The sequence below is a fragment of the Leptonychotes weddellii genome, chromosome 11, assembly GCF_054177405.1.
Source record: "Leptonychotes weddellii isolate Sample4059 chromosome 11, ASM5417740v2, whole genome shotgun sequence".
NCBI classification, from domain to species: Eukaryota; Metazoa; Chordata; class Mammalia; order Carnivora; family Phocidae; genus Leptonychotes; species Leptonychotes weddellii.
Window position 1 is genome coordinate 5,944,461 of NC_138379.1, and position 23,417 is coordinate 5,967,877.

At 61.1% G+C, this 23,417-nt stretch overlaps 2 protein-coding genes and 1 long non-coding RNA gene across 17 annotated transcripts in view; 2 read left to right on the forward strand and 1 right to left on the reverse strand.

Annotated features, from left to right (window-relative positions):
- The window catches only part of LOC115943228 (uncharacterized), a 38,411-nt gene extending 28,489 nt beyond the window's left edge, over window positions 1–9,922 (forward strand). For 12 of the 15 annotated variants that reach the window (XR_014138486.1, XR_014138481.1, XR_014138482.1 and 9 more), the window contains 5 exons: window positions 869–962; window positions 2,517–2,578; window positions 6,728–6,860; window positions 7,293–7,606; window positions 9,561–9,922. This is a non-coding gene — a long non-coding RNA (uncharacterized LOC115943228). Of the gene's footprint in view, window positions 1–868; window positions 963–2,011; window positions 2,243–2,516; window positions 2,579–6,727; window positions 6,861–7,292; window positions 7,607–9,560 lie in introns of all 15 variants that reach the window. The other 3 variants (XR_014138478.1, XR_014138483.1, XR_014138480.1) reach the window with 3 other exon arrangements.
- Window positions 164–11,963, reverse strand: OVOL1 (ovo like transcriptional repressor 1). Its single transcript, XM_006740156.3, has 4 exons — window positions 11,567–11,963; window positions 4,527–4,744; window positions 2,458–2,647; window positions 164–2,196 (listed from the first exon to the last, which is right to left on the reverse strand). Exons 1-4 carry the CDS (start codon window positions 11,664–11,666, stop codon window positions 1,901–1,903), a joined length of 804 nt encoding a protein of 267 aa, XP_006740219.1. The 5' UTR covers window positions 11,667–11,963; the 3' UTR covers window positions 164–1,900.
- A 7,759-nt stretch (window positions 11,964–19,722) lies between these two features.
- Window positions 19,723–23,010, forward strand: AP5B1 (adaptor related protein complex 5 subunit beta 1). Its single transcript, XM_081797764.1, has 3 exons — window positions 19,723–19,788; window positions 20,132–20,299; window positions 20,403–23,010. Exons 2-3 carry the CDS (start codon window positions 20,150–20,152, stop codon window positions 22,884–22,886), a joined length of 2,634 nt encoding a protein of 877 aa, XP_081653890.1. The 5' UTR covers window positions 19,723–19,788; window positions 20,132–20,149; the 3' UTR covers window positions 22,887–23,010.
- The last annotated feature ends 407 nt before the right edge of the window (window positions 23,011–23,417 follow it).

Genomic DNA, 23,417 nt, shown 5'->3' on the forward strand with positions numbered 1-23,417 from the left:
CGGGCAGGCCGCTCCGGCTGTGCAAGCCAGATTCTTGGCTTGACTGGAGCTCACTGGTAACCGTAAAAGGGGAAAGCTTTGACTAGAATGCAACCACTGTTTTGATTAATTTCCCTGCAGGTGGAAAGAGAGGTCTAGAAGACAAAAAAGCAGAAACACAGAAAACGATAATCCTTTGATTTTAATAGTTGGGGGGAAAGTTATAAAATAAAACAGACAACACAGAGCGTTAGGACTCCCTCCAATTGCAATAACACAGGGATACAGAAATGTAAACGAAACAGAGCTTCCAGATAAGGTTTATACTATATAACTTCCAGAATACAGCAGCTCCCAGACACTCTAAAGTAAAATAAAACAGGAGTCTTCCAGAACAATCTATACACAGTCAGAGGGCGGCCCCAGAAAGCGCCTTCCCTGCGGTCTGGGGCTGGTTCTGCTCAGGGGCTCGGCTTCGCTGCGCCACCCAGCCCGCTGCATTCTTCGGACCTCTTTCGAGTTTGCCTTCTCATTCTTTGGCAGGCTGGCTCCAACCCTGCCCCTCTCTCCCTTTTGACCCACACCCCTTCTCCTGTTTTTAGCGGGAAACACAGCCACACCAATAGAGCCTGGTGGCCGATTTCCTCCGAAGGAGCCAACCAGCCCCGGGATGGCTCGCTCCTTATGTGCTCACAACCCAGCCTAGTCCTGTGAAAGAGTCAGAAAATAGGCTACAAATAAAACTTGTTAGCCCTCCAATACTGCCCTCCCGAGAGGCCTCTGATGGGTCTGGTTATTATTCTGTCCCAATTTTTTGCTGCTGCCCTAGGGTTTTTCTCTCAACCAGAGAAAGGGCAGGCCTTGCAGTCTGGTCCCATTCTCTTCTCAGTCTCGACGGTGGACTCTGGGTGCATCAAAGACTCATCACCCCACCGGCCTTTCTCCTACAGCCGCAGCTGGACAAACTCTTGGTCTCCACACTGGTGAGTTGTTCCACAAAAGGTCTGTTATTGGGAGGCAAGCAGGCTCTCAGTAACCCCCAGGCATGCCCTGAAAGGATGTGGGAGGGAGGCAGAGCCCTGGGGGGGGGAGGGGGGGAGGGGGGGAGGGAGGAGCCAGTGCAGCCCGAGCTACCACAGACAGACCAGCAGCCCCCAGGCAGGGCTGGAGGAAGGTCTTAGGTGCGAGGGGTGGGGGTGGCTGAGGGCAGCCCCCCCAGAGCCAAGGCACAGAGGAGGTATGAAATGTCCAGGATAAATAGAACTGCATAGAGAGGGAACAAAGCCAGCTCCATCCTCTCTTAAAAATAGCCGCCATCGGCACCAAAAATATATTAATATATCTGTACATGTGTCATCTTTAAAAAAAGGAAATAAAACTTCCTTGGCACCTTGTCGTCGATTTCCTAAAAATGAGGTGATGTGTGGAAAGGCCTCCTGTGTGCGCACACGCGTCCATGGCTGGGCACGTGTATGCATCTCCCTGTGGGAAGGGCCTCGCCCCCCGCGGCCCTGAGAGCTGGATGCACCGCGGGGCAGGCGGGCACCAGCTCCCCCAGCAGCACCTTGGGTTTGCCCGGCTGCTCTCTGCCCGTGCTCTTTCCTCTGCTGTCCACGGGGGACCAGCGGTCCCCGCCCCTGTGCTCCAGAGGAGGGAGGCTGCCAAGCATCCTCACGTCCCTCCTGTGGGAAGTCCTCTCTCTGAAGGTGGGCCTCGCCCATGTCGGCCCGGGGCTCGGAGTGGCCTCTGCCCATCAGACAAAAACGCAAACGTGAACAGAGCTCAGTGCAGGGCCTAAGCCGGCACGTGTGCCCAGGCGGGGGGTGGGGGCCTCCAGGCCTGGTCACCGCGGCCCACAAGAGGCAGCGGGAGGGTGGACTGGCCGGGCAGCGGGCAGGCGACCCAGGCCAGGCGGTGCCACTCAGAGGTGGTGGTTGCTCTGTAGCAGGGAGGTGACAGTATTCTGCAGGGCCACGGCCACCTTCTTGGAGGTCTTGCGCAGCAGTGGGCTGTCGGGGTGGTGCTCCTTCAGGTGCAGGACGTGGCCCTCCTGGCTCTCAGACGTGCAGCCACACTCCTCACACACGTACAGCTTGGCCCGCCGCTCCTTGTACGCGTACTTCTGCTGCACGCCGTGGATCTTCTTGAGATGAGACTCCAGAGAGCAGCGCTGCGTGAAGGCCTTGTCACACAAGCTGCACTTGTAGGGCCTCACGCCTGCAGGGAGGAGAGCGCGGGGTGTCAGGGAGCCGACAGGAGCCCCGTGAGCAGCTTCCCCACCACAGCAAGGCCAGGCCACCTGACTCTGGGGGAGGGGAACTGAGGAGGCCTGTCCCGTCTCCAGCTCCCTGAGGGACCAAACCAATTAGCTGAGGGGGGCTTCTGCCCGAGCTCCAGGACACCCCTCGCAGGCTGTGGATCCCCCACCGGGCAGGGGCTGGAGGAGCTCACTGCCCCACCCCAAGGGGCTCCTCTTACCGGTGTGGGTGCGGACGTGTCTCTTCAGGTCGAATGTGTCATTGAAGCCCTTCCCACAGTAGGTGCAGAGGTGCCTCTTGACGTCGTTGTGACACTTCATGTGGCGATTCAGCATGCGCTGGTAGGTGAAGGCCTTCTGGCAGATGTGGCAAGTGAAGAGGTCTCCACTGGGACTGTCCCCCAGGGTCACCTGTGGGCGAGGATGGTGTTTGTGACAGCCGTCCAGGAGCAGGGGCTGCAGGTGGGCATGCTGGGAGGATGCAAACACCGGCCCCCAGCCGCCCACGGAAAGCCGAGCTCGCCCTCCGGAGGCCACACCTCTGTGCCCCTGGCTCACAGATCAGCGCTGGTGGGGCTGGAAGGAACCTTTGGGTCAATGGTCAGGCCTGCTGTTGGGTTCCTGAATCCCCTGCCACCCGCCCCTTTACACCTCTAGAGATGTGCAATGAACTACCTGTAGAAACAGCTGGGGTCACCATCACCTGTTAGGAAGGCCTCCCTTCCTGGGGCTCAAAGCTGCTGCCCTGCACCTGGGCCTCTGTTGGCCTTCTCTGAGGGAGGACAGGGGCACGACCAGGATATGGCCTCTGTCATGGCCATCGCCCCCCGAGGCCGCCGCTCGGAGCCTGAAGCCCAGCCCCCTGCTTTTACTGGAGCCAGGCCTGACACGGTATGAGGGGAGGCCCCTTGCCATCCTCACAGCCCTCTTGCTTATAAACCTGCTTCATTTCTTTTGTAACCACGGAAAGGCTCAAATCTTTTCAGATGTGGAGATGAGTACCATGAGTAGGGTGACTGTCATTTAGGGCCAGTCTTGTTTTATCTTTACCTCCCAACCTCCCCCTGGCCCTGGATCATTTGGAAGCAAATCCTGGCCACGCTCTGCCCCTCGGGAAGGATGCTGCTCCGCGTGACGGCAGTTCCTTTCCAGCCCTGTGGCCGGCACAGACAGACATGGTCTCGGTCCTCCACAGCCATTAACGTCCAGAGGCTGCTTGTGCTGCAGGTGGCCCTGTTGCTGTCACCTCCTCCTGTCACCCATCACATCACACTCTTCTACTGCTTCTGGCCCCAGGAAAAGGCCCCTTATTGCCGGCTAGTCAAGACCTTTTGGGTCAGGACCCACCTCTCGGGCGCATCTGCCATCCCGTGCCCTCTGCCCTCTCTCCATGCCCTCCCTACCGACCAGAGTCCAAGGGATGAGAGGAAGGCCCCAGGGGCTTGGGGCCACTGTGCTGGTTCCCCGGCCAACCGACCAGCACGTGTCTGGGTGGTTCCCCTCTGGTTACAGCACACGCTTGGCCTACACGAGGAAGAGGGGAAGGAAAGGCATTCTGCTGCCAGCTTTCTTCAGTCCTTTGGCACACAGAATAGAGCTACAAGATTCCTTCCACTAGATCGGTGCTGGCAGGTGCTTCCAGATCCTAGACCTTTCAGGAATGCAGGCCCAGCCAGCGACAGCCTCGCTGTCTGCACGCTCCTCAAAAGCAGGGGCATCTCTGTTGCCCCACGCCCTCCTTACTGCTCCCACTGCAGAGGCTGAGCACAGCAGGCTGCTCCCCAACCCCCGGCCTTGCCCTGGGTACAAGGCCTCAGATGCCGACGGGGCCGGAAGCGGCACGCTCGGGTGAGCTGGAGACCACCGGGCACGTGCCTCAAGGGACAGCTAACCACCAAGTGGACTCCAGAGCTCGCTCTGGACGCGGCATGGAGGGGAAGCCAGGAGAAGGGGTTGAGCCGGGCTCACGTCTCCTGCTTTTCCTAGGACTAGCAAAGAGGTACCTCCCCTTAAGGACAGAAACAAACCGAAATAACTCCTGGAATGGACTCCAAAGGGTGAAATGTCTCTAGAACCCTGCCGCTTCTTCCCAATGCATGACGTTGTCGCTTTAGACCTGCTTCTCTTCTCCCCGCACCCCCCATGCCCTGCTGGGTCCACTTCTCGGCAGAAACCTGGACCCAGATCCAAGGCCAGCCTCTGTCTGGGTCTCATTGTACCCGGTCTTGTGGGCTGGACACAGGTCTATAGACACGCTCCTGATCCTCGGAGACAGTGTGAGGGGCAGTACCTTCATCTTGGTGCGCAGGAAGCCGTGGTCTCTGCTCTGGGGGTCTGCCAAACGACTCACGTCTTCAGAGGGCAGCTGGGCTACCACGCAGGGTCCAGGGGCCACACTACAGCTGGAGTCCCGAAGGCTCATGTCCAAAACCAGGGGGCAAGATGGGGGTTCAGCCACCGACGGCTCTGGTTCCCGGTAGGGCTGTGGTGGGCAGAAGCCCAGACTGACTGCAGAGAGAAGAACAGCCAGCTGAGGGGTTTGGTGGGGAGAACAGGATTCACTGGGGTCTCAGGACAGTTGCCTGGCAGTGGGCTGGCTGGGCCCGGGAGCCTCCGCCTGCCCCTCGCAGGCACATGGCAGAGCAAGCTGCCCCCAGCCCATACACGCTGCCCCTCCCTCCTGCCCCATTAAGGTAATTACAGGGGACACCCGCCAAGCACCACAGCCCACAGGCCTGCCCCACTGAGTAATTTGTGTCTTAGCGGAACTGGGAGGACCGAACCTGCCCTGCCAATTATCCCTCCCGAGTTGTCTGCCTGCCCCACCTGGGCCAGTCCCTCCGGATTCCAGGTCTCATCCATGCTCCTGTGTGGACAAGGGGCACCACTGGAGGCCCTGGGCCCAGGGATTCATCCCTGGCCCTGACGGGTCCCCAGTGACCTGGGCCACTCTGGGCTGCTGCTTCAGGCCAATTTAGCTGCTGGCCTTCGGGGGACCGGGTGGTCCTCCAGGCTGGCTGGTGTCTGCTCTTGCAGCTCCTCAGGGTTCTAGGCTCCCCACTCCCACTGGCCAAGCTTGGCAGGCAAACAGGCCAGGTGAGGTGGAGCAGGGAGGAGGTCAGGGAGCAGCAGGTGGATGCAGCCTAACAGTCTCCCGGGCGTCGTGCCCAGCTATTATGCAACCCGCCCCCACGGCAGGGACCGCTCGCTGCGGCACAGTGAGGGCTGGGCTCCCAACCTCCACCCTCCAAGGCACCGATACCTGGCAGCCCTTTGCGGCGGCCGCTCCCCACGACACACACCTCACACTAAACCCCGTTGCGAAGCAGAGAAGAGGAAGAGTTGTCTGAGCGACAGTGCCACGGAGGGGACGGGTCTCAAAGCTGAGCAAAGCGGAGCAAACTAGCTAATGTTTTAATTCATCAGTAGTTTTCTTCCCCAAAAGGCTAAACTCTATACAGTGGACCCTTTAACAAGGCAGGGGTTAGGGGTGCTGATCCTCCACCCCCACAGTCAGAAATCCAAATATAACTTTTGGCTCCCCCAAAACTTAACTGCCCAGAGCCTCCTGTTGCCTGGAAGCTTACCGAGAACAGAAACAGTCGAGTAACACGTATTTTGTACATTCTGTGTATTATAACAATAAAGTAAGCTAGAGAAGAAAAAAATGTTATGAAGAAAATCCTAAGAAAGAGAAAATACATTTACAGCGCTGTGCTGTATTTATGGGAAGAACCCCATGTCTGAGTGGCCCGGTGCGCAGTTCAAACCCATCTTGTTGGGCAAGGGTTCGCTGTACTTAAACCTCATAAGCTACGAGCATTTTCCAAGCTTCAAAAGGAAGAATCAAGAGTGGCAGAGGAAGGAAAGGATGAGTTGCTTCTGGGAGGCCGAGTAAAGGTCTCAGACCCACAGACAAGGCCCAGTGCACCCCCTGCCTCACGGCTGCTGAGACAGAGAGGCCGGGGACCCAGGGAGGGGCGGCCCCAGGGCAGGGGGGCTGGAGGCAGAAGACAGGGAAGGCCGAGGACTACTGATGGAGGAAGCGTGCATATGAAAGCACCGAAGAAGTTTCGGGAGAGGCCCTGGCTCTCGCCCCCTCAAAACACAACAAAGGTCTGACAAGGGAAGAATGCGCCTGCCTGCCGCCCAGAACCCGTTCTGCTGGCACTGGCGTCCGTCTGTCCGGGGGACTTTAATGAGCCACCTCATTCCCGGAGTTGATTCACCAGTGCCTGGCCCCGGCCCGGCCTCTGAGCTGGCGTGGCGCCTCTCTCCGAGGCCTGGGAGGCTGGCCGGCAGGCCCAAGCTCTCGGGGTCCCTGCGGCCTCCCCACAGGGACGGCTGTCCGTGCACGCCCCGGCTGGGGGCTGGGAGGGGGCGGGGGTGTGGCAGAGTGCTGGCAGCTTCTGATGCCCCTTTACCAGCTACCGGAGGGAGCTCTTGGCCAAGAATTCAAAGCTGAATGACAATTTCCATTTCTCAATCCAGGTAGTGACAAACAGAACAGAAACCTCTTCCCTCTTCTGTCCTTCCATATCGGATAGCGTGAGCGAAGCTCCTGGAAGTTGGAGCCTGGCCAAACGGCCTGCACAGGCAGCAGCCGAGGGAGGAGTGGTGACAGGTGAGGGCTCACTGGTTTGTGCTCCGAAGGAGTTGTCACTCTTGGCTCCCTTGCGCCGAGGGGGTGGCAGTGTTCAGGGTGGGGGCGCTGCGGATCCACCCCAGCCAGGGAGACCGGGGAGACCGACTTCCTGTGCCTGCCTCTCCCACTCCGCAGCAACCCCGCCGAGCTGGTGCTGAGGGGCAGGGGACAGGGAGGGAGCCAGGGGCAGGGGACCCTGTGGGTGGGGATGTTTGCCTCATGCCATCCACCCCGCCAAACCTGTCTTCCCGCCACCCCCGTGAGCCTGGCCCTGCTGCCACCGCACGCACATGGAATGCTCATCAGCGTGCTGCTCCTGGCACTGGGTGGCACTGGGTGGCACTGGGTGGCAGGAGGCAGGAAGCAGAACTGGTTGGGCCCTGCCTGTGCTGCTCTCTGTCCCCTAATTAGATGTTTCCGGCAAGGCGGCGGCTGCAGCTATCATCGCCCGCCCACAGCTGCGGAGCACGGCAAGGCCACACCAGCCGGCCCTCTCCCTACTCCCTCGGGCCTTCACCGGTTCCCCTTTGGTTGGCCCAGCTCACCTCTGCTGGGTGATGCTGAGGGCATGGGCAGCTTTCCACCCAAGGGCCGGCTCCCCCCTTCTGGCCCCCAGCAAGTCCCCTCTGTTGCAGACGGCAAGCTGGCCAAATACCGGACAGAGGGCCAGGTCCTACCGCTTGCCTGCCGGGCCTGGAGTCACGGCTGCTCCCTAGGGCGAGCAGGTGAGGCACACGTGAGGACGCCTAACCTCTGACCACATGGGGGTGGGGGGGGCTGACCTGGGGGTGGGGGTGTGTGACTCAGCGCCGAATGGGGAGCGACAATGTATCAGCAAGACCCACGCTGGGTGAGGTGGCCTTGCCCCCTTACCAGGAAAGGCAGGGGTCCCCTGTGTCCATCTCCCCCAGCCCCCGCAGGTCAGCTCGCAGTGCCTGAAAGGTGGGCAGCCTTGGAAACAATGGGCCCGTTCCTCAGCCTACGGCTTCCCTTCTGTGAATCCCAAGTTTCTCTCGCAGGCAGTATCTTTCTCCCCTTTCCCAACTGCCTTTTGTACTGTGTCCGTAACGAAGTTGACACCGGGCACCTGAGCCCGTGTGCCAGGGTGGGTGGCCCTGACCAGCCGTGGACTGTGCCTCCATTTGTCTCCTCCCCGCCTCTTTCTGGCCAGCACGGGGCTGGGCACCCCGTGGGACTGCAAACTTGTTGAAAGTGAACATCAACAGTGGCCACCCTTCGCTCTGGTCTTCCCTGTGCCCAGAGGACTTGCCCTCACCTGCTCTCTTTCTGGGACAAATGGTGTGGCAGGAGTCTGTCTCGGGTCACCGCAGCCTGGAGCAAACGGCTTGGCAGCTTATGGGACAGCGCCCCACGGGACAGGCCCTGGCCCCATCCAGGCCACTGCGCCGGCCCAAGCTGCTCTCCCGTCCCCATCCACGGCAGATACGTCCTTCCCTGCCAGCACTTCCCAGGAGTTAGAGGAGGACCCTCACGGGGGGCCTGATGTCCCCCAGCCCCCTCTCCCTCCCACCCACACACGTACTCTGGGGCCCAAAGCGGACTTGAGAAGCCTGTCCACATTGGCCTGGACACGGAGCGGCCCAGACCCCTGCACTGCCTAGCCAGAGCCGGGCCGAGCAACTCTGGTCCCCCACACCTCGGCCTGGCTGCCTCCCCGGGGTGGGTGTGTTGGTGAACTGGGAGGACAGATTGCAGAGGCCCCAACGCCGGAAAGGGGGTGCCTGGGGGCCTGGAAGAGGCCCTGGGATGCCCACATCTGGGAGCATGTCATTTCGGCTTCCAGGCCGCTACCAGGCTCATCTACCCTCAAGTACCTTCCTGGCTTTTCATTGTGACTCAGCGAGGGCTTGGAGTATGGGGCTTCATCCCTGTTTCTCCAGCTTCCCCTTTAGCCCAAGAGATGGAATTTAGCCCTTTGGTACAGGTGCTTAGGTTCCTCCTCAAGAAGCCAGCATTACTCCCTGCATATTAATATTGATACAACAAAGGAGAAATGCCTTGGGAGATGAGGGGCGGGGAGTGAAGGGCTTAGGCCAGGCTCTTGGGCCCAAATAGGTAGCCTGCAATCTCCTTTCCGCTGTGAGCTTTCAGCCCCCTGTGCCCACCTCTGGGCTTTTCCCTTGGCTTTGGAAGGGGAGTGAGGCCAGGAAAAGGTTCTGCCCTGGGGGTAGGAACTTCTAGAATCGTGCCTCGGGGAGAGAGGCTAGAGTGCTGGTCAGACTGGCGCCCTGAGCCTTCAGTCAGTAAAAGTGTCTCTTTCCAGGGGCTCTCTGATGCCTTAAGGGTTTCAGAGGGCCCCGGCAGGAAGGTCAGACCTCAAATGCTTCCCTGCTCCCCAGCTCCCCCCAGGGCCTCTCCCGGTGGGACTGGGGTCAATGCTTAGCTGGTCACAATGTGCTGAGTCTGTGAGGTGGGGTGAAGGAAACGTGCCCAGCTGGCTCCTGGGGTCATGGTCGGCTAGTGATGGAATGGCTCAGCCAGGGGACAAGCCACCACAAAACACACTCCCCACTCTCCAGCCATCTGAGGCACCCAAGCGTGGCCCGAGAACATTCCCTTTCTCATTTCCAAAACCTGTGGGAAAACTCTCCAGTGGGCCACATGGCTTTTAGAGGCTCAATTAAGTGCTTTGCCTTCTACCTTTGCTTCACCCCACAGGACTCTCCCTCCCCAGAATGATGAGGGCAAATTCTCACCTGTGCCCTCCAGGTTTTGACCCGGACCCAACCATCTTGGCCGATCCTATAGAGTGAGAGGTCTGCACAGCTCCCCTCACCTGGACAGCACCAGCAGGTGGGAGAGAGCACCCAGAAGCCCTTGCCCGTCACCTGATGGGACAGCCCCTGGGATGGAGGCCTCCCCCACCACTCCTGCAACGGCCACCAGAACTGTGGTGGGGAAAATCACCAGGATGCAAGGAAGTCAATGATTTGAACAAACGGAATTTCTTTGTCCTTTGTAAAAGTCAACACATGATCTGTTACTGATTGGGATGTGAAATAAAACTAAAAATAACAGCACACCGAGTCTCGCAAGGCTCAGCTCACCTTTAACACAGTCCAAGTTCAGTTTATCAGATCCGAAGGAGCAGCTAAGCAGCAAGACAAACACAGGTGAGGGAGGAGGCAGGAGTGAAGGGGCTCTGTTCCTCTCCTGACCCTTCTGGAGATGGAACACCAACCTGCCAACCCGCTAGGGAACTTGGTCACGCAGGAAACTATAAACAGAATCCTGGGCCCACACCCTAATCCACCTCAGGTGAGCTGGGAGCTCACCTGCCTTTGGGTCTCAGTTTCCCCTTGTTTTAAGGAGGCTGTAGAAGCAGCGCCTTGAGATAACCTGTGAAACATCCCAACAGCGTCACAGGCCATTGGATCCTGGCAGGTCAGGCCACAGAGATCTCACCAGTACACCCACTGTCTCCACCAATTTATTCAGGAGAGAAACTGAGGCAAGAGCCCTTACAGGGCCCCTCACTGCCCTCATTTCACCACTTTCCTACAAGGCCTGGGGCACTGCCAGGGAGCCTGCAGATCAAGGGTCAAAGTCGGTTGGTTAATTACAACTTCTGCCCCCGCCCCCCACCTCCCTTGGAGGCGCTGGGCAGGGTGTGCAGCGCAGCCCCCGCCCCACCCCCAAGTCGTGGGGAGGGGGAGTTCCGAAGGAAGCTGGCTTTCTCCTGACTAAAGATTTTCTTGGGTGTGGAGGAGGACGGAAGGCACAAAAGTGTTCTCAGGGCTTCCAGAGGAAGATGCCGCTGGAGAGAGAAACAACTCGGGTTACTCATTCAACGTTGACTCGGACGCTCTCACGGCGTCCTCCCGAAACAAGCTGGGTGCACCAGCTGCCCCGGGGGCCTGGTCCCCTGGCTGTGGGCTGGGCTCCTGAAAAACACTTTCCACTCAACTATGTCCTCTGCAAGAAGGCGCGTTTCTAACAGCGGTGAGACCTGATCCCACCTTGGTCCTCAGGACAAGCGGGGTGCCGCCGGGGCGCCTTCTCCACGGTCTCCGCGCACTCCGCGGGGCGGCTGGCCGGGAACCCCTGGCGGCCTGACCCCCACCACGACCTTCTGGCCACCAGAGTGTGGGAAAGACGGACAGATCCATGAAGGCGGCTTAAACGAGTTTTCTCTTAACATGTTGCACAAATTGCGGCCGAAGCTCCAGCTCACTCCCTGTGCCCCCCCCCCCAGGTGGCATCGCTCCAGTGCCTCCTCCCGCCTCATAAAAGTCCCGGCTTTCTGGATTTACGACGTGAGAGTGGAGGGTCGCCTGAGCGGTGACACACCCCGTTGCCTCCCCTGCGCCGCGGCTCCGGCCGGTGGAGGGGAGGGCGGCACCGCGCGGGTTCGCGCGCCACGGACCCGCCTGCCCCCTGCCCAGCCGCGGGGCTTGGCAACGACTCTCGCCCCCTCCCGGCGGCCCCCGCCCCCACCCGGCGCCGCCTCCTCGGCCGCCCTGCCCTCCCCTCCCCTCCCCCCGCGCCGCGGGCTAACGGGGCCGCGGCCGCTTAAACATAAAATCGGGCGCCCCGGCTGCGCCCGCCGCGGAACTCCGCGTCGCTGCGCTCCGCACGCCCGCCGCCTGGACGGGGCCCCCAGCCCCTCGGGCGCCGCAGGCTCGAGGGCGGCGGAGGGCTCGCGGCCGCGGACTTGGCCTCACCTGGCACGTAGATCTCGCCTCGCTCCTCGTCGGGGAGCTCGCTCCAGTTCCTCTTGCACGTGGAGACGCACGGCTTCTTCACCAGAAATGCGCGGGGCATTTTCGAACCCTCCTCGCCCGGCACCGTCCGCTTCCGTCACTAGAGCCGGGAGCCGTCCCACCGTTCCCGGGCCGAGCCGGAGGCGGGGGAGGGGAGGGGGCAGTTCAGGGAACGAGTCGCCCAAGTGCCCCCACGTTCGGCGGGGAGACCGTGCCCGGGACGGTGCGCGCCCGTTTCCAACTCCGCGGGGCCGTCGCCGCCCTCCCTCCGAACGGAGGCCCTTGCAGCCAGGTGCACCGGGCGGCGGGGGGAAGCGGCAGGTAAGCGTCTCCTGGCTCGACTGGCGTCCCCCGCGGCCGCTCGGGAAGTCTTAAAGTGCGAGCCGGACGGACGGGTTCACGCTTTATTGGCTCGCGGCGGTGTGTGTTGGTGGCTGGGGCGGGGTGGGGGGGGGTGATCTGAGCTAATTAGCTTGGAGCGCCCCGGGGAGCGACGGCGCATGCGTTGGGAAATAACGGTGACAACCCACCTATTTGTTACCTGTCGAACCGGTTTCCATTCCGCTGCCGGTGAGGTGGCCTCGCGGCCTGGGCGGGGGGGCCGGGCGGGGGCGGGGGGCGGGCGTGGGGCACCCAGCACCCGGCTGCCCCGCCGGCCGGGCCGCCGCCCGCCTCGCCCGGGACCTCCCAGCTGGGAGCGCTAGCGTGCGCAAACGGAAGTTTGGGAGTTTCGGAGGGAGCCGAGGAGGGGAGGGGGCAACGTTATGTGCACCCGCGCTCGCACGCTCTGCGGGTGATGAAATGAAACTCGCCCAACGGGGCCCGGCCCGACTCGGCGCGCCCCGGGCGCCTGGGGAGGCGCGAAGCCGTCGGGCGGGAACGGGCGGCCCCGCCCACACTTGTTGAACCGGGCCTGGGCCCAGGCGGCCCGGATCCCGAAGGCCTGGCTGAGCAATTCGTGGTTCAGCCCAGAGGTATTTGCTGGGCTCCGGCTCCGTGCGGGTAGGCACGCGAGGCCCCAGGAGCGCGTAGGCCAGTGGGCGTGCCCGCGGGGACGACGCGGCCACAGTACAAAGCGGAGAGTGCCGGCCGGAGAGCAGATCGCTCATCACGGCCCGGAGCCCGCTTTCGGGCCAGGGAAGTGTGGAAGGCTTCGTGGAGGATGGGGCGTTTAAACCTCTCCGAGTCCACTGAGATTCGAAAGACCTCAGCGCCTTAGTCATTGGGGCTTACGCTCCCGCAAACACTCTCATCCTGGTCCCAAAGGGCCAGATTTCAGGTGCAGCAAGGCCGAGGCCAAGGCCCCCTGAAGAAGTCAGGCCCAACCTACTTTGCCTGGTGGCAGCCACTGCAGGGCAGAGGGCTCTTGTCTGCTTTCCCCCGTTGGCCATCCTCGGCTGAAGTTCAGCCTGGGACACACACCCTCCCCCTCACCCCCCCAATCATTCAACAAGCTCTGCCCAGCCCCCAGATTTAGCTGGAGGGAGGCCCACCCTCGGAGCGCTTGTTGCCTTCCAATTACTGTGACACTTTGGCGCCAGGCTGCGGCTGGGCTTCTCTTACCAGAGCTGGCCTACTGAGGTCAGAAATGGGACCCCTTCCTCTCTTTAGCTCTCCTTCTACCCCCATATAAAATAAACACTTCAGGATCTCTACCACACATACACCTTTCCCACGTGTTAAATGTTTGCTGGAACAGATTAACAAGAAATGAGTCTGATAAATGAATTCACACAATTCAAAAGTCAGGAGTCAAAGGGGAGCAGAAGGCTGGTGGTCGGCTTCCGGGCAGGCCCTCTACATCCCCCCACAGGTGGTCCAGGAGCACCCCGAAGGTGGGTGGGGGGGAGTGTGCACTTCAGGGGCAGATGGGCCTCCTCCCTCACTCCCTCCTGGGGCCTGTGAGTTTGACCAAGGGGCTTTCCTTTCCAGCCTGTTTCCTAGTCTATCACCTGAGAATCCTGTCACCTACCTCCTGGGGTCACTGTGGGCTCCCGCAGCTCAGAGCTGTTTGCCCCTTCCTCTCCCAGGGCTCTGCCTTCTTGCACCCCAAACGTACTTTGTCAGCCCTCCCTTCTTACCTGCACCCTTTGGTTCAACTGGCATGAAGTGAGCACCTACTATGCACTTACCTTTCGAATAAATCCTGGAGAAACAACATTGACCCCTAACACAGTCTGTCTAGGAGGTAAATTTAGTTAATTAGTTCAACAGATATTTATTGAGCATTTCTGCTGTGCCAGACCTTGCCAGGGGCTTGTTACACAGTAGGTGCTTAGTGGAAACTAAGTCTTCACAGATGACCTTGGACACAAGAAGCGCAGTTTTTCTCATGGGTGGGGGGGTTAGTAAGGAACAATTCCCATGTCTCCACTTGTAGTAAGAATGTTACACAGTGTCCAGAGGGAGGGGATAGTCACCCATGCTGTCCCCTCCTATATCTCCAGTATCTACAGCTGTTGCTGGCACATAGTAGACTATCGATAAATATTTGTTGCATGAATGAATCTCTCTTTTTCTTGACTCATGTGACCCATTCAGCCTTTCATGTTCCAACTTTTGGTAGAGGCATGGATACAGAGCAAATTTATTATAAGGAAAGCAATAGGGCAGGTTCGGTGATAAAAGGCAACTGACCCGGGCTGTCAGGGAAAGACAGAGAGAGTGGTGGGGACGGTGCAGAATGTGCCTATCTAAAAGGGCAGTAACAATCATGTCATCTGAGCATAGAAACCCAATGTGGCCACATCTGTCCATTTTCGAAAAGAAGCCAAAAACCCAGATTTGTATGTGAAATCTACCGATTTTTAAAAGTTGGCTCAAAAAAATTTTTAAGATTTTATTTATTTGACAGAGACACAACGAGAGGGAACACAAGCAGGGGGAGTGGGAGAGGGAGAAGCAGGCTCCCCGCCGAGCTGGGAGCCCGATGCGGGGCTCGATCCCAGGACCCTGGGATCATGACCTGAGCCGAAGGCAGACACTTAACGACTGAGCCACCCAGGCGCCCCCCACCAAAGTTTTTTTTAAAAAAAAAACATGTAACGAGTCAAACAAAATACCATTGAGGGTCAGATTTGACTCACAGGCTGCTGATGTGTGGTCTGTGGTTCATGAGCAGCCCTGGAACGAGACAATGTGCGTGAACTTGGATAAACACCAAGCTCCGTGAGGGCAGGCACCTTCTGCTCCATTCACACAGTATCAGATTTCATTCATTCATTCCTTAATTCAGTCAACAAATATCGAACACCTATCACTTGCTTGGTACTGATGATTCTGTGATGCAAGGCAGAGAAAAAAGGAAACTTTTAGTGTGATGCATGACTTCAGTGATGGGATTATGACAGGTGGGGGTGCTGAGATCTGAACAAGAGGTAGGGGCCAGCTGTGTGAGCAGGCAAGAGCCAGATCCACAGAAGGAACAGCTGGTGCCCCAGAGTGGGGGTGAGCCTAGTGTATGTGAGATGAACCAAAAGACAAGGTGGCATTAGGAGGGAATGGGAGGGTGTGGGAACTGAGGTTGAAGAGGCAGGTGTGCCATGTCATGTGAGGCTCAGTGGTGGGAAGCTATGGTAGAACGGTGTAGTAGAGAGACCAGTAAGGAGACTACTGCAATTGTCCGAGCAGGAGGTGATGGTGGCCTGGGCCATCTGCAAACGGAGCCATGAGCTCTGATTCTAGGTGTTCTGAGTAGACCTCTCTTGTTGGTATAGTGTTGGGACAAGGGTGTGAAGCAAGGCAGAACTCCAGCAAGCAAGCAAGGACCGTGCTCCCCAAAGAGTGGTGGCTGGCTCCCGCCTTTGGTGTTGGGCTCCCAGCCTGAGCAGCCTGGGGAGAGCTGGGGCAGGAGTTAGATGGAGAAGGCATGGAACAACCCCTTCCTGTTCTCAGAGAAAGCTTAGCAGGGGAGCTTCGAGGGGGTGGAGGCAGGTCAGGGGCTGGAAAGCAGGGAGGCTTGAAGGCAGAAGGGCTTCCGGGAGATGAGATGTGCTGCGACAAGCAGGAAAGGGCCTGGAGTTGGCCTGCCCCAGACTTTTAGTCTCTGGGCACTCGAACCAAGCCACCTAACCTGTCAGGGCCTCAGTTTACACATCTGTAAATTGGGGCTCCTAGTTCCAGCTCTCTTCCTCAGAGCGGTCAAGAGATGTGGATTTGCTTTTGCCTGGAAGTCTAGCAGCCTTTGAAAATGGACTCAGCCTTAAAGCAGGCTGATGGTGCCCCAGCCACCAAGGCCTCTGCGTGGCTCGAACAGTGGCCTCTCCAGCGTTATTTAACAATAGCCTCGGGGAAGCTGCAAAGCCCCTGAGAAGCCATGAGTGCTGTCAGGACACCGACCCTCCACCTCTGCAGAGTTCCTGCCCGTGGGCCTCCCAATGTCCTACTGTCAGGGCGGGCAAAAGGCTCCCTCGGCAGAGCTGGGCGGGGGGTGGGGGTGGGGCAGTAGCCAGAGGAGGAGGGGCCATCTGGGCCATCTGGAGCCTCTGGAACAGTGCAAAGAGAAGCCAAAGGTTCCAAGCCTCTCCACGGTGGCTGCAGGTCTGACCTGCCAGACTTTATTCCCTCCTCAGTTCCCACAGCCTTCCTCATCACGGAGACTGGAATCATCAGCCCTCAAGTACTCAGGGCCAAAGCCCAGAGTTGTCTGTCCCCTCTTCCCTCACCCTCCACATCCACCCACCACCAAGTCCCGGGAGCTCCCAAATCGTCGGGCACGCGCCCACACCTCCATCCGCAGCTACGCCCTGGGCCAAGGCCCTGGCACGTTTCACCTGGCCACAGGGCAGCCTCCGGAGCAACCTTGGCCCCCTTCCCCCACCGGCAGCCAGCTGTCTCCCCTTGGCCCAAGCCCTCCCGTGGCTCCCATGGCAGCTGGGGGCCTCGTGCACTCTGGTCCCTCCCAGCCTCCTGACCGCTCGCCTCTCCCTTCCTGCTGGTTCTGCGTGTGCCAGCCATGCTGCTTGCCTGCCATCCACCAGGCCTGCCAAAGCCTGGTCCTGCTCAGGCCTCTCCTCCGGTGTGCCTTCCTCCCAGAACGCTTTTCCCCACCTGATGACTGGTTACCTCTTGTCATTCAGGTTTCAGCCAAGTGTCCCCCTTCCGAGAGGCCTCTCTGGCCACCTAGCTAAATCCTTGTCCCCTAGTCACCTCCAGCCCATTACCCTGTCCTATTTTCCATCTTTTACTCTGAAATTTTGGTTTGTCCTGTTTGTTTATTGTCTGTTATCCTCCCCCTCCCCCACAACCGTAAGTTCTGTATACAAGGGACCTCTTTCTTTTAACACCGTTTTAGTAGCTTTATTTAGATATAATTCATATACCATAAAATTCACCTTTTTTTTTTTAAAGATTTTATTTATTTATTTGAGAGAGAGAGAGAATGAGAGACAGAGAGCACGAGAGGGAAGAGGGCAGAGGGGGAAGCAGACCCCCCGCTGAGCAGGGAGCCCGATGTGGGACTCGATCCCGGGACTCCAGGATCATGACCTGAGCCGAAGGCAGTCGCTTAATCAACTGAGCCACCCAGGCGCCCCTAAAATTCACCTTTTTAAAGTATACAATTCAGGGGGTTTGGTATCTTCACAGAGTTGTGCAGCCATCACCACGGTCTTCCAGAACATTCTCATCACCCCAAAAGAAACCCTGTAAACATTAGCAGTCAATCCCCATTCTGCTCTTCTCCAAGCCACTGGCATCCATTACTCTGCTTTCTCTCTATGGATTTGCCTATTGAGGTGTTCTTTTTAAAGCATCCCTGTATCCCCAGGGAGCACCCAGTGCTGGGAAGATGGGTTGGCCATGTCCCCATTTTACAGATGAGAAAACAGGCTCAGGACCCCTCGGGAAACTGACTTTCCCTTTCCCAAGCCTTGTGTATAGGATCTCCCCAGAGCTGGCCTACACCGGGGAGGCCGGAAACCCATCAGGAGAAGAAGGAATGAGGTGTGAACATCGAGTTGGGGGAGTTCCCTGCTCGGCCACCTGGCTGCAGCCCACACCTAGGCCCTCTTGGCTGGGAGGTCCCTTTCCCAGGCAGGCCTGCTGACTGCGGATTCAGGGAACGTTCATGCCCTCAGTGCTGGTGGGCTGAGCTTAACTCTCTGCCTGGCCTGTGCCAGGGACAGACCAGTGCCACCCTCCCACAGGGGAACAGGGCAGGGACATCTGGGCAGGCAGGTAAGGGGAAGGCCCATCCCAGGACCTGGACACCCAAGAGGGCTGCGGGTAGCTGGTGTGGAAGGAGGGCCAAGTCAGGGGCAGCAGGGGGCCGTTTGCTGATGTCCAGCCTCCACCTCTTAGGAGCTCTGTGACTTTGGGCAAGTGACTGCACTTCTTTGGGCCTTCATTTCCTCATCTGTGAATGGTACCCATCCCCAGGTACCCCAGGGTTGCTGTAAGCCTGGGAGTCCATGTGGATGCCCCCACCACACCATCGGGAACCACACACAGGTTCCCTCCCTCCCTCCAGACCCCTGGCCCCAAGGAGCCAAGGCCCAGAAACGCTGCTGTCAGAAGCTGAATGAGGGCCAAAGCCAGTGGCAGATTTCCTGACCCTTTGAAGCCTGTGTCTTCAACTGTAAACGAGGTTTAATAATCATTGCTCCCTCCCTGTGAGTGGTGAGGGCTAGGGGTGTGTAGTTATCAGCACCCTCTGGGCCTCAGACAGGGAAACCAGACAGGCTCCTTGTTACCCCAAGCTGCCTTCCCTCCCAGGGCTGCTCTCATCCTGGCCTCTTTCATCTTAGGTTTAATTAGCCAGGCTGCCCCACCCCACAGTCTCTTGGGCGGGAGTCATCACTCCCATTTTATAGATGGGGAAACTGAGGCACCTAGAGGGAAGTGGTTTGGGGCTGTCGCCTGTGAGTCAACTATGGAGCCAGGGCCCAGAGGAGTTGGGACTGGGCTTTCCAGCTGGACCTGTCCCTCGGGGTGGATCCCTGTCTCCATCCCCCTGGCATCCCTGGCACCGCGGGCACCCAGACAGCCTCTTTTCCAGCTCTCTCTACCCCACCACTCCCTACCACCTCCCATCTGAGGGCAGCAGGACAGGGTAAGGGAGGGGCCTGCGAAGCTTGGAGAAAGGAGAGAAACTAGTTGGCAGCACTAACATGGGGGCTCAGGTCTGTTTCATCTTCAAAGCCGGCTAATTAGAGCCAAAGGCGTTACTGTAGTCTGTGGGGCCTGGACGCCCGCAGTTCTGGGCCCTGGAAGCCAGCGGTCAGTGGGGCATCTGCCGTGGGGGTCCCGGGCCCAGGAGACAATGCTTGGTGAGCTCCAGGCGAGCCCCCTGAGTGTCGCCAACCAGCTCCTATCCAGCCCTCTGGAATTCCAAGAGTGCTGGTTTCATGGGCTGCTTGGCCCTAGGTCTTTAGTGGCGAAGTCTCCGTTTCCAGGTCCGTGCTAGGCATGCCGTGAGCCCTGTGATCCACCGGGCCCTGCCACTCGGCACGTCTGCATCCCGTTGTTTCCCCGGCTTCATCCAGGATTATGGCCTTGCCCTGCCAGCTTTACCCTGGCTCGGCTGCCGCAACCCTTGCCGACTGTCGACTATTGGTATGGCCTAAGGCAAAGGTCAGCAGTTTCCGCCCGCGGTGACCCCGGCGCCGGCTCCGCGCCCCCAAGCCCAGCCGGTGGGGGGCCGGGGCGGCGTCGGAGAAGCGAAGCCAAGCCCTGAGGCGCCCGCCGGACCGGTTCGGCCGGGGCTGCGAGGAGCACTTCCTGCGGGCGCTCTGGGACCGCACCTCGCACACCCCCCAGCGGACACCGTGGGAGCCCAGAGACCCTCACCCCACGCCCCCCGCATGGTGCGGAGCGCCCGGGCGCCGCGCGCTGATTGCCATCGCGGGCGCGGCGGGCGCTGTCCCCCGGAAGGCCCTGGGATCGCAGTCCGCGCGCGGACGGGACCCCGGCATCCGGGAGCCCGGGCCCACCCAACTCCACCGCCTCTGCCCGGGCCTGAGGCGGTTTCGGGGAATGGGGGCCCGCGCGCAGCGGGACAGTTACTCAGCCCCAGCGAAACCAGCGAGTCGGCACCTGCTGGCGGGGCGGGAGGGAAGGCGGTGGCCCCGTTACGGCCCCGCCCCCGCCGCCCACGCGCCGCCGGCCCCGCCCCGCCCCGCCGCGCGCCGCCGCCCGGAAGGAGCCGGCGGGCCCGAGCGCCCGCCGCGGCTGAGTCAGGCGAGGTGAGAGCGGCCGGCCCGTTACCGCGGGCGCCGCGGGCCGGGGCGGCGCTGTGGTTTCGGTGTCGGCAGCGGGCGGGCGGCCTAATGAGCTCTCGGCACGCACCCCGCGCCGGCGGCCCTGCCCCGCGGGGACCCGTGGTTGCCCGCTGTGGCGTCGCCCCCGAAACCTCTCGGTTTCATCTCGGGGTCCGGGCGCGGGGTCCCCGCTGGCGTCTGCGCGTGGCAGGGGGCGGCTGGGATTTACGAGGCGGCCCTGGGGTGACGGAGGCCCCTTCGGAGTGCGCACAGGTGCTCGGGCGCCCTCTGGCGGCCGCGGGCCTGACCTTCCCTCGCTTCTTTGCAGGGACCTGGGTGCCGGACCATGGGACCCCCGAGCCGGGAAACCTGGGCCCAGCGCCTGGGTGCCTTCCGGGCCAGCCCGTCCGCCTTCATGGCCGGTCCGGAGGGTGAGGATCTGGGTCGTGACCTGCTGAGCGAACTGAGAAGTGAGAAGCTGAGCGAACAGACCAAGGTAGGCCCTGTGTGCACCCCCTGCCCTGGCCCATCTCGCCACCTCAGCCCGCCGCGCCCTGAACCTCATTTTCGTGATTCCCACCCAAATCCCCCATCCCCAGGTTTCCTTGCTGGCCCTGAGCCTGGAGTACCCAGCCCAGCTGTGGCCGGACGCCGCTGCGGCCGAGGCAGCCGCCACCTCCCTGTTGGACACCTTGGTCCTTCTGCCCCCACGGCCCTCAGCCCTGCGGCGGCCCCTGCTGCTGGCGGCCACCACAGCCCTGGCGGCCGGGGATGCGCTGGGCCCCACCTCGGGAGCCTCCCGCCGGCTCCTGCCCCTACTTCTTGGCTTGGCCTCGGGCCGCGATCTGGGCCGAGGCTTTGGCCCCGCCTCGGAGCAGCGCCCCCTGCAGGCCACAGCGTGTGAGTGCCTGCGGGAGCTGGAGAGCTGCAAGCCTGGGCTGCTGGGGGGCTACCTGGGGCTGCTACGGAGCCTGCTGGGGCAGGAAGGCCCGGTCCAGCCGCTCAGCCTGCTGCTGGCACTTGCTCTGCGCAACACCTTGGTGATACAGGCCAGGGCGAGGGCCGGCCTGCAGGGCCTGCTTGTGGCCGGGGATACACCCGCGGCAGGTGGTCCCTGGAACTGGACACTAGCTGAGGACGGGGATGCCCACCTTCAGCCCCAGGCACCCAGCTGGCCGGCTGCCGAGGAGGAGGCGTGTGGCCTTGCAGTGCTGGAGCCCAGTCCTGAGGAGGCCCGGGAGCTGCGGGCTGCTGTGGCCCAGCTTCTGGACACTTCCTACCTGCTCACTCCTGTGGCTCAGGCCCAGCTTCTGTGGCTGCTGGGCTGGGCTTTGCGGGGGCTTCGGGGACAGCCGCCAGTGCTCTTCAAGCCACAGTTGGTACGGCTACTGGGCACGGCCCAGCTGACGCTGCTGCACGCCGTTCTGGCGCTCAAGGCGGCCTTTGGTGAAGCCCTGTTCACAGCCCAGGATGAGGCCTTGCTGCTCCGCCGGCTCACCTTGGCCGCCCAGCACCCAGCCCTGCCCCTGCCCGCCCATCTCTTCTACCTGCACTGCCTGCTGAACTTCCCTGAGAACTGGCCTCTAGGCCCCACAGGAGAGGAGACGGCCCCCCTGCTGCTAGGGCCCCGGCTGTGCCGTGGCCTCCTACCCAGTCTCCTGCATGACCCGTCGGCCCTCCTGGCCCACCTGCATCTGCTGTGTTTGCTCTGTGCGGAAGACGAAGAGAAGGAGGAGAAAGGCCAGGATTGGTGTCCCCAGCATTACCTGGGGGAGCTGCTGGCTGGCCTGCGGCAGAGGGCAGCCCTGCATGGGGGCCCCCGGGCCTTGGCCACTCTCTGCTTCCAGGCCTCCTACCTGGTGGTTCACTGCCTAGCCACGCAACCTACGGTGCTGACACCGTTGACCCACGGACTGGCCCAGCTGTACCGCGCCCGGCCTGCCCTGGCTCCCCATTTCGTGGATCTCTTGGATAGGGTGGGCCCTGAACTGGGGGAGCCCCTGAGAGCGGCCTTGCGGCAGGAAGTGGTGTCCAGGCCAGGCAGGGACGAGGCCCTTCGTTGGCACCTGCAGATACTGTCCAAAGTGGCAGACGGGAAGGCTCCAAGTGCCACCCTAGGCTTCCTGCGTGCGGCGGCGGCCCACTGCTCGGACTGGGGCCTCCAGCAGGCGCTGCTGCAGGTCTGCCGAGCTCTGCTGCGCGCGGGGGTTGCGGAAGGCCTGGCCGACTTGCTGCAGGCACTGGCCAGACAGTTGGAGGACCCTGATGGGCGGGACCACGCACGCCTCTACTACATCCTCCTGGCCCACCTGGCGGGGCCCAAGCTGGGGGTGGCCCTGGGCCCCTCGCTGGCCGCCCCTGCATTGACCTCCTCACTGGTGGCCGAGAACCAGGGCTTTGCCGCGGTGCTGATGGTGCAGGAGGCCCCGGCCCCGATGCAGCTAAGTGTGGGGCCCCGCAGAGCGGCGGGCCCGGTCCCAGTGCTGCAGCTGCAGGTGGAGGTGCTGGAGCCTCTGTACTCCGTGGAGCTGCGCTTCCGCGTGGAAGGACAGCTGTACGGGCCCCTGGGCGCGGTCCACGTGCCCTGCCTGCTCCCGGGCCGCCCCTGCCGGCCTCTGCACCTGCCTCTGCGGCCGCGTCGCCCCGCTCCCGCGCAGCTGGCCGTGCGCGCCCTGTTCGCCACCCCCGCCGGCCTCACGTGCCATGCCCACCTGCCGCCCCTGCTGGTGAACTTCGCCGACCTTTTCCTGCCTTTCCCCCAGGCCCCCGACGGGGACAACCAGGGCTTCTTTGAGGAGCTCTGGGACTCCTGCCTGCCAGAGGGCGCCGAGAGTCGCCTCTGGTGCCCTCTTGGGCCACAGGGGCTGGAGGCCTTGGTGGCCCGCCACCTGGAGCCCTTTGTGGTGGTGGCCCAGCCCCCCACCAGCTACCATGTGGCCATCCGCCTGCCCCCAGCCTCGAGGCTGTTGTTGCGACTGGAGGCGGCCCAGGGGGACGGAGTGCCCGTGGCCCTGCGGACTGATGACTGGGCCGTGCTGCCCATGGCCGGGGACTACCTCCGTGGGCTGTCAGCCGCTGTCTGAACCGGGAGGCCAGGCCAGACCCTGAGCCGGTCTTGCCCAAAGGAGGGCACCGAGGGCCAGGACACAGTCCTGTGGCTCTTTTCTTAAAAAAAAAAAAAAAAAAAAACTTACATTCACCAATGACCTTCACTGGTTGGTTTTCTTTTGAGCCCTGGCTGGGGGCATGCACACGGGGGTGGGGGAGGAGAGGCTCCAGGAAAACTTCCAGACTAGGAACCCCCATACTGCAGGGCTCCAAAGTTTCTTCCTGCCGGGCAAGTGGGAGAAAAAACATCCTTGTCTCTGCTTCCCAGAGCCAGAGAGGGTCGGGCCTTGGCCCAAAGCCATGCAGCAACTTAGGAACATGGGAGCTGGCCTTGGGCTTCCTCACCTGGGGACCAGGGCTTTTCAGTGCCAGAGCTTTGTGGGGTCCCTGCCCCAGTGAGCTCAGGCTAGCTAGGACAACGGTCCAAAGGCCAGAAACGGAGGAGGCTGCAGGGGTCCGGTGGCCCCCTCCTGGGGAGGGGGCTCCCCATGGTGCGTTGATTGGAA

Bases quoted from the DNA above. Each gene is read 5' to 3' on its own strand.
- AP5B1 (XM_081797764.1), top strand. From the start codon at position 20,150: ATGGGACCCCCGAGCCGGGAAACCTGGGCCCAGCGCCTGGGTGCCTTC. The intron at 20,300-20,402 runs GTAGGCCCTGTG...CCCCATCCCCAG, and splicing joins AGCTGAGCGAACAGACCAAG to GTTTCCTTGCTGGCCCTGAG.
- OVOL1 (XM_006740156.3), bottom strand. From the start codon at position 11,666: ATGCCCCGCGCATTTCTGGTGAAGAAGCCGTGCGTCTCCACGTGCAAG. The intron at 4,745-11,566 runs GTGAGGCCAAGT...TTCTCTCTGCAG, and splicing joins AGGCGAGATCTACGTGCCAG to TCAGTCTGGGCTTCTGCCCA. The intron at 2,648-4,526 runs GTACTGCCCCTC...CCTCGCCCACAG, and splicing joins TCCTGCGCACCAAGATGAAG to GTGACCCTGGGGGACAGTCC.